This window comes from Pseudorca crassidens, chromosome X (assembly GCF_039906515.1).
Source record: "Pseudorca crassidens isolate mPseCra1 chromosome X, mPseCra1.hap1, whole genome shotgun sequence".
In the NCBI taxonomy this organism is placed as follows: Eukaryota; Metazoa; Chordata; class Mammalia; order Artiodactyla; family Delphinidae; genus Pseudorca; species Pseudorca crassidens.
This window is the reverse complement of record NC_090317.1, coordinates 70,574,767-70,583,594: the sequence shown is the minus strand read 5'-3', so window position 1 is coordinate 70,583,594 and position 8,828 is coordinate 70,574,767. Positions and strand designations below refer to the sequence as shown.

Here is an 8,828-nt window from a genome sequence, read left to right as displayed (position 1 = left end):
AAAACCTGCAAGAAAATATGGGAGAAAACTTCCGTGTTGTGAGGTTAGGCAAAGATATCTTAGGTAGAACATCCATTCAAAAACTATGAATCATAAAGGAAAACAACCAATGGACCGTTAACAAAGTTAAAACAAAACCCGAAAACTTTTGCTTCTCTAAGTCCAGGGTTCAGTATCTCTGTGTGGCACCACATTTTACTCCTATACTGGAACCCTCATGACTGACCTTGACTTCTACTTAACCCCTAGAAGAGAAAACTGGGTCTACTTATTTTCAGTTGCAAAAACGTACTTTATTGTCTTGAGCATCTGCTTGCAAAGCTCCCCCCTTTCTCTATTTCCTGGCCAACTTCTTTCCTCACTAATTTCAGGCATGTCTTCTCTGGGGAATCTCCAAGACTCTATTCCAACACTCGAGGCGGGGTGGCTGTCCCTCTTCCATCCTCCCATAGCCATATAAACTTCCTTCTATCTCTCTCTATTGTAATCATCCTTTTTTTTTTTTTTGGCTTCTTTCCCACGGAATGACTTGAAGCAGCAACAAAACCTCATCTGTTTTTATAACCTCAGGCCATGGCCCGTGATAGACTCCTAGAGAGACAATCAGTCCTGTATCCTCACATGTATATAAGAGGTGCCTCCCTAAGCAACATTATTATTTCAAAAACCAAGTAAAGACCCTTAGGCCACCTACTTCCACTCTTCCTTCCAGGTACTGTTTGCAGAGAGCTCCCTTGAAGTCAGTGGAGCAGAGCCTCATAGTTCTGGGTGATAAACAGGGGGCAAAACTAAGCAACTTCTGTTGAAACCCAAGCGTCAAAGATGGAATCTCATATAACAGGACTAGGTAACAAGGAGCTCTCACCTCAGTTGTTCTGATTTCAACTTAGCCCAGCCCAGGTCCTTCCCCTCCGTCCCTCACATTTTTCAAGCCCTCCAGTCCCCAAGCCACCTGTCCACTACCCATCAGATGCTGACGGTCTCACAGTCAGCATCTCATATAACCCACTGAGAGGTAAACCTCTGCTGTTGATTTGGACTGTGGATACCATCACCCAGCTCACCCTCCTTGCTTTGATAACCCATTTAGACCCATACACCTCCCCAGGGCTTTAACGTACACAATCCTATGTATCTAAACGTGGGGAGGGTCCACACGAACACCCCTGTCTATGGCATCCCCACCAAAAGACAACTCACCATCTGCCGGAACACTTCTGCTTTATATGTTCAGCAATCAGAAACCTGGCTTAAGCCTGCTGGGAGGTTCAGAGGAAAGAAGAAAAAAAGAGACAGAGAGAGGGGAAGGGTGGGAGTAAGAGATACAGGAACAGAGGGGTTGTCACATACCAGAAATGTATCCACTGCTTGAGCACAGTGCACTGGGTTGCAGGAGGGAGGAAAGACAGGGCGGGGTCAGAGGGGCTGGAGGGGTGTGGAGGGCCAGGCCCTCAGCCTCTTTGCACACAGCAGAGTCAGGAGCTTAGCTGGTCTCTTCAAGGAAGTCCCGTCGGTCACTACAAGCACATCACACCCTCCTAGAAGCATGATATTCATTCCCTTCCTTCCACCTCCTGACGCGGTGAGTCTGCTTTCCCTCTGGTGTCATGGTTTGTCAGCCCCAGGAGCTGGGATGTGCTCTGTAGAGGTCACTGCTATATCCCCAGCACCTGGAACAAGGCGGAGATCTACATACTAACTTGTTGAATACCAGGGAAGGCAGGGACCATTAGGATGAGGCTATTCTTCTCCCTCTCTCCCTCTCCCTCTGCAGAACAGGAAAGGTCAGCTTAAAGACACTGAGGAATTTGTTGTTTTGTCTGACACCATGTAGAACCCATCCAATGGCACAGGATTGCCCAGGGAGCCTGCTGGTCCCCAAGGGTCTTGGAGGAGCCAGTTCCAGAGAGCCCTGGCCTGTTTCACCAAGTCCTTCAGGTGAGAGCTCAGAGCCAGCCTCTTCCTCTCTCACTGCTCACAGCCAAGCCAACATGCTTCCCCTTCCTGCTCCACCCAGAGAGTCCCCAGGCCATGCCTGACTTCCCCCAGCATTCCCAAGGGTCCAGTTGTCACTCTGCTTTCCTTTGTAGGGTAGGATATCAGACACTCAGAAGCTGAGACCTCAGGGCACAGACACAGACCCATGAACGGTGATCAAGCCCCCTGTGCTGCCACCTGTCCCTGCTTTCCCCAGTTTCTCGGTCGCTGGGCCCGAAACAAATGCTGCCACACTCGACTGTTTTCACCTCGCCTTTTCAACAGTGTAGTTTCCAACACTGACACCAGCCTCAGGTGAATTGGGGGTTGTCAGTGGTGGGGGGGTGTGGCAGAGGGAGGGAGCTAGCATCTTACTTAGCCCTATAAGGCTGTACACCCTTCTCCTTGGGGCAGTGCCGCTGGTTCCTCAGTCATGGTTGCAAGAGACTTCAGCCAATGAGGAGTGAATTTTCCACAGCAGACAGCTCTGACCCTGAGGGGAAAGGACTGCAGGAATGAGAAAGGAATAACATCTCTCTTCTCCTAACACCACACGGAGTCTTCATATCTGAGGACCACTGGGCAGTGGTTGTATAGAAGGGGATGGGGGAGGTACACGTGGAAAAAGCATCTCTGGATCCGAATAAAAACTCTTAGCCCCGCACACATAGAGTCAGATCCCAAGCACCCCCACTCCACCACAAGGCAGCCCCTCCAACAGGCAACCTGGTCTCTAACTACAGATTATTCATTTTCATAAGATGATTGTTTTTTTTCCCCTTTCTAAGGTGACCTTGATATGTATTGCAACATAATATCAGCAGGGGAAGTCTATCCCGGGAGTTGGACCATATTTGTCCCTTTAGCCCAACAACATGTGAAGGCCCTGTTAGATGTTGCAACACCAAAAATGACCAGGCAACAGATAAAGATACAGGATACGCTCTTCATATCAAAGAGCCTAACTGGCACACACCAAAATATCCTTTTCTCCACGTAGTCCCCTATTCAAGGCCAGGAGTGGAAAAAGTGCTTGGACAGTGCCTGCTGTGTGAATTAATTGTCCTTTAGCTGTTCAGAGGTGCAGTGTCTATAAGCACTAATGAGTCCCACGTGGAATAGGGCTCCGGTAGGAAACAACATTTGGGAGTCCCAAATAGATAGCTGTTTTATAGACCTTTTCCTACGCCCCTGGAGGGCAGTGAAGGTGGAACCCACAGGTACAGAATCTTAGTGTGATTGGTTTGCTTTAGGTCTAGTGTCTCAGCAGCTATTCCTGGTGGCCTAGGAACTGCCCATTTCCCCACATGGCTCTGTTCTCCTAGGCTGGGCCCTGTTTCAGGGGGATGCTCAGTTCCATATCGCTGCTTCTCCAAAAGAGGCTAGGATCTCACATCCTGGGGCTCTATCCTGTCCAAAGTATGAGAGTATCTCCAACTCCCAGGGTCTTGGGAGCCTGCTGGCCTTTCACTCCTTTGTAGCTGCTGTTACCTCTCACATCAGTCACTAGACACGACTGAGGGTTACAGAGAGTGTCTGCCCATGCATGCGTGCGTGTGTGTGGTGTGTGTGTGTGTGTGTGTGTTTAGGATGTGAATATTTGTGGAAACAAGGAATTATACGCTGAAATCTGGTGGATAAACATGGAGAGGGGTTCAGCGGCCACACCTGAAATCCAAGCAGCAGAGATGGGATTTTATGTAGCAGGATGTGGTATCAAGGAGTCCTCACTTCTGATCCGCACCCTCAGAAAAGCCCCACCCTGTCCAGGTTTCTCAAATCTGACCCTAACATTTTTGAAGCCCTTTAGGCCCAGAGCCACCTGCCCACTACTGTCCAGACTCCGACTGACACCCACACACAGCACTATACATCATCTCCTGGAAGGAACACCTCTGCTGTCGATTTGACCTCAGGCTGCCGTCACCCCTCTCAGCCCCTCTTGGGGCTTTGATGCACCACATGGCCTTACCTGCATCCCACTTTGTACAGGCCTTTGGATTCTGCAGCCTCACAGCAGTAGATAGTTTCCCCTGCAAGCCCCAGATTCATAAGGTATTCCCCATATGCCTCCCCAAGAACACTCCCTGCCTGGGAGAACCATAAGCTTTCTGGCTGACCTTGGGCAAGTCCTTCTTCTCCTTTGGGCTTGGCACTTCTGGAAGTGATTGCCTGCATTTTCAGTAAGTCATGTTCTCCTACCTGTGTGCATCCTTAAGCCTTCTGATCCTTGTCTGTTTGTGGCGGGCTCAGAATCAGCCGGAAATATGCCTCCCCTTCTTGTCAGCCATGATTAGGAACGCATGAACTTGTGCATCTCAAGAGAGGCCTCATTACCCCTTGAACAGTCAGGTGAACTGTCAGAGCACACAGGACAGTTGTGTGGAGGAAGTGGACAGACAGTTCAGCAGTAGGGAGAGGCGTGGGTCATCAGTTTTCCACCTTTGGTTCTCAAACATTACTGAGCCCAAGTTCTGAGCTCTCCTCCTTTGCATATGTTTCCCCCCACCCGCAAGTACATCATATCACAATCCCTGAACCCTAGGGATGGTTCAGGTAGGTGAAGAAAGTGGACAGTTCCTCAGGAGAGGGTATGGGTCAGCAGGATCTCCCAGCTCTTATGGTGAACAGATGACCATTGGAGCCTACAAGTGAGCAAGAGATTAAACATGGTTTGTTTGGTTTTTTCTTTTCTTTTTTTTTTTCTCACCCCATCCACCCTCATTCTCTCTGGTGCTATGTCCCAGTGAAATCCTGGGCAACCTTTGGAAGGTGGCAACATTTGTCTTCAGCTCTGCCAAACATTACACAGCCTGCTGTGTTACAGGGGCTTCACACGTGTTCAGTTTATTCTCCAGTCTTCCAAAACAAGGGGAGTGGTGTGAATGCCATTCTGAGGTCACATCACCAGCAAGGGACAGAGCCAGGATTCAGTCCCCGGCTGATCTGAGGCAAGGGCCCTTCCATTACAGCAGTGCAGCCTACACGCCATTGGTCCCAGCTAGGAGCCCTGGGTTCTCTCTGTCACAGTTCACCCTCTTAGGGACAGGGATTCTGTACATACAGTCCTACACCCAACAAAGCTAAAACACTAAGGGGGTCAGGGTTCCTAGGTGACAGGATCACCTGGAGATAGTTGCCACTGCTCAAGGTCCAATCTCATACCACGCCACACCCCACTGGAGAATTATCTACATTAATAGAATGATGGTGGTCATCCAATGGAAAAAGAATGACATCTGCTGTGCCCTTCACCTGTTGCTCCCTGAGGCAATTCTACAGACCTCCGGGACACTCCTGAGCATGGTCTGAAAACCACTGGTCTCATACAAAAGATGGAGTCTAACGGTGGGCCTTTCAAGCACAGAATAATGTGTGTAGCCCTCAGCTTTCCAAGGCAGGGAGCTCAATCATTCAACCTTCCCAATGGAGAGCACACTCTCGAGGACCACAAACACAAAAGGCTGACCCATCCGGGTAGTCTTAGGTTGGAGGGGGACCAGGACAGAGGGGCAAAGAGGGGCCAAGAATGATACCCAGGTCTCCAGCTTGAGTGACCTGTGGCGTGGGGTTGCCATTCACCAAGATAGGGATCACAAGTGGAGAAGCAGGATTCAGCGGGAAGCTGAAGACATCAGGTCTGGACGTAGACACTGCTAAAATTCACAGAGCCGATGGGATGGTGGGGAGCTACCTTAAATATGCTCACAATGACAAAGGAAATCAACAAAATCCTATGCCACTTGGGGAGTGGATACATATGCTGTTTCATTTATTTAATTTTTTTTACATACATGATTATCCACATAATAAGTGTGTTATGTTTTGGTGTATGTTGTGAAGGTAGGGCTCAAACTCTGTGGTAACTCTACAAGGCATTTAATAATGAATAGTTGTTACAGTTACCATTCATCTCAGTGGACCAGGAGCAGCTCTGTTTTTTCTTCAGTTGACCGAACTGCGTTGGACTTGTATCACCCTCAGCGCTTTCTTAATATCTCCCAGTGCTGTCGGATTTACCTCATCAATCTCCACAGCATTCCTGAAGGGTTGAGAAGGACTTTGGGGGCTAGGGATGAGTCCAGGGGCTTATAGGAATAATAGCTTCTGTCTCACAGAAGGGCTGTGAGGATTGAGTGGGATGCCCTTCCACAGAGCAGCAGGTGTTGAACCGGGCCCAGAGCCGACAGAGCAGTTTCTTCGAGGTCAGGCACTTTGGGGTAGGCTTTGGATCTCATTTGTCCCCCCTTCCCCCCAACCTGCCCCAGCAGCCATTTGCATGAAAATCATGAATACACTAGCGATAGCTGAGAGCTTGCAACGAGGAGGGCTATGGACTGCTGAAATGATTGCTGGAGATATAGCACATCTCCTTCCCTTTTAACCCAGCTAGGGTCAAAGAACTCTCCCCACCCCAGCTCTGTGAAGTGAGGGTCAGAACCGTCATTTTGGTTTAAGAGAAGTGACCAGGAGAGAATCGCGGTCAGCCAGTCACGGTCAGGGATGGGTCTGGTCCTGGCCCCCAGATCTCCGGACCCTCAGTACAGTGTTCTTCTGTCCAGCTGGCCCATTATCATGTCCCGTTCTTCTGAAATACCTTGTCGTGGGGGGTTAAAATAGGCATGTTCCTCTACGGGTAAAAGGGTCTAGCTTTGCTATGTACTCTATTCCTTCTATGCCTGGGAGGAGACAAGTGTGAAGGGGCTTTAGTGTTGGCTGACAACCTATCATGGGCCCAACTCATTACATAGTTTTCGATTCTTGCACATACATAGGTTAGGATCTCAGGTTGGCATCAGGGAGCACATCGCTGCACCTTCTCAAAGACTTGTTTTCGGTTATTGAAAATTGGGGTGAGTCTTACCAACCTTGCGTGGTTGTGGTGGGGGCTACATAAAGCAGCCAGTATGTACACCCCAAATGAAAAGCCATATGAGAAGACACAGGAAATAAAACGAAAAGAGAAGTGAGAGGCTGGGAGTAAACACATTCTTCAATTATAACACATTAAAGAATCATAGTTACATTATACAGAGAACTCTGATGAAACAGCTCGAGAAACACACACCCACAAACAAATAACAATAGGAAAGTTAGCAGAGAACCTGAACAGGTTGTTTACAGAAATACAAATGGTGATACAAAAGGAATAGGAGCTCAACACCACAGGCAATGATGGAAACAAAATAACAATGGGGTTACACTTTTCAAACTGCAAATTGACAAACATTTAAAAATTAATGATATCAAAAGAATAGCATACACCGATGTTGTGAGTGTGCGTTGGTGCAGATTGTTTGGAGAGCCGTTAAGCAGGGGTTGCTTGACTCTAATCTCTTGACCCTACAGTGCATCTCCACATTCTCCTTCTTCCTCCTGCCACAGACCAGAAGTAGAAGCAGACTGGGACAACCGTTACTTCCTAGACTAGAGCCCTGGGGGCTCAGGTGTCATGGCCTTAAGACCCATCGCAGTGTTCTACGAAACCTATTTCAAGCCCTGGACACACCTTTGGGCATCCTCAAGGTCAGGACCTTGGGAGCGTCCCCAGGGCTGAGCCTGAGCCTTGACTGAGCAGCCTGACTTCCAAGAATTACAGCCAAAGTTCTCCGGGTCTCTGTGAAACACAAATTTCTAGATCCGTGCTTCCCTCGATTGCACTACCTTGGCTTCCACTACCGTAGGCAAGAGAAATCTGGAGTTTGATTATGCATCCCCAGCATAGCTGTGGCTCCACTCCTTGCAAATTCAAGGGCAGTTTCAGGGATTTGGCAGCGCCTTCCTGTCTACAAACTGAGTTTCTGGATATGAGGATGGGTCTGGTGAAGAGAAGTACAATCTACAATTACCTGGGTTTGAATAAAATAAACAATGCGCAAGTCAGTCTTTCCTTAAGCCTCCAGGCTTATATATTCATAAATAGAGTAATGTAAAAATTGGGAGGCATCACTCTCAATTAGTCATTTAAGCATCTATGCTAAAGTGCAATGGTGGGGCTGGAAGCCTGATTAGAGTCAGTTTGAGGGAGAGCGAGGGAGAGGAAAGGGAAACAATGATATTAGTCAACGAGGCATCTCAGTACTTGAAGGAGAGCCAGAGAATGTATCAACTGCTTGAACACAGTGTACTCCTCTCCAGGATGGGGTAGTGGAAATCTGGGAGAGGGAGGCAGGGATGGGGTTTCAGACTCTTAGGCCTCTTTACGCCCAGCAAAATGATGAAGAGCTCTGCTGGCCTCTGACAATAAGCCCTTTCAGACATGACGTGCCCATTGCACCTCACAGAAAACATGAACTTCACTGGCATCTTGCTGCTGCTGAATCCCGACCAGGTGACTATGGCTTCTCTCCAACATCCCAGATCATCAGCTCCAGGAAGGCTGGGATCTAGGTCTCTAGAGTTCACTGTTGTATCCCCAGTGCCTAGAAGTGACCCTGGTGTGCACATAGCAGACCCGCAACACACTTGCTGAAAGAAGGAATGAATGTCAGTGTTAGCCAGGATGGTTTTTCTCTAGTTTCCAGGACAGGACTGGCTCAGCTAAAGGCACTGTGCCCTTCATGTATTTTGTCAGCACCATGGAGAATCCATCCAATGGCACAGGCTCACCTAGGGAGCCTGCTAGAGGAGCCAGTTCCAGAGAGCCCCGGCCTGTTTCACCAAGTCCTTCAGGTGAGAGCTCAGAGCCAGCCTCTGCTTCCCTCACTGCTCACAGCCAAGCCAACATGCTCCCCCTTCCTGCCCAACCCAGAGAGTCCCCAGGCCACGCCTGACTTCCCCCAGGGTTCCCAAGGGTCCAACGGTCACTCTGCTTTCCTTTGTAGGAGAGGATATCAGACACTCAGAAGATG

The 8,828-nt window shown here is 48.9% G+C and overlaps 1 protein-coding gene across 1 annotated transcript; it reads left to right on the top strand.

Moving 5' to 3' along the window:
* Positions 1-1,546: 1,546 nt before the first annotated feature.
* On the top strand, positions 1,547-7,408 carry FAM236C (family with sequence similarity 236 member C). Its single transcript, XM_067722711.1, is given in 3 exon segments — positions 1,547-1,582; positions 1,775-1,938; positions 7,327-7,408. Coding segments are annotated over 3 exon segments (282 nt in total).
* Positions 7,409-8,828: the final 1,420 nt, after the last annotated feature.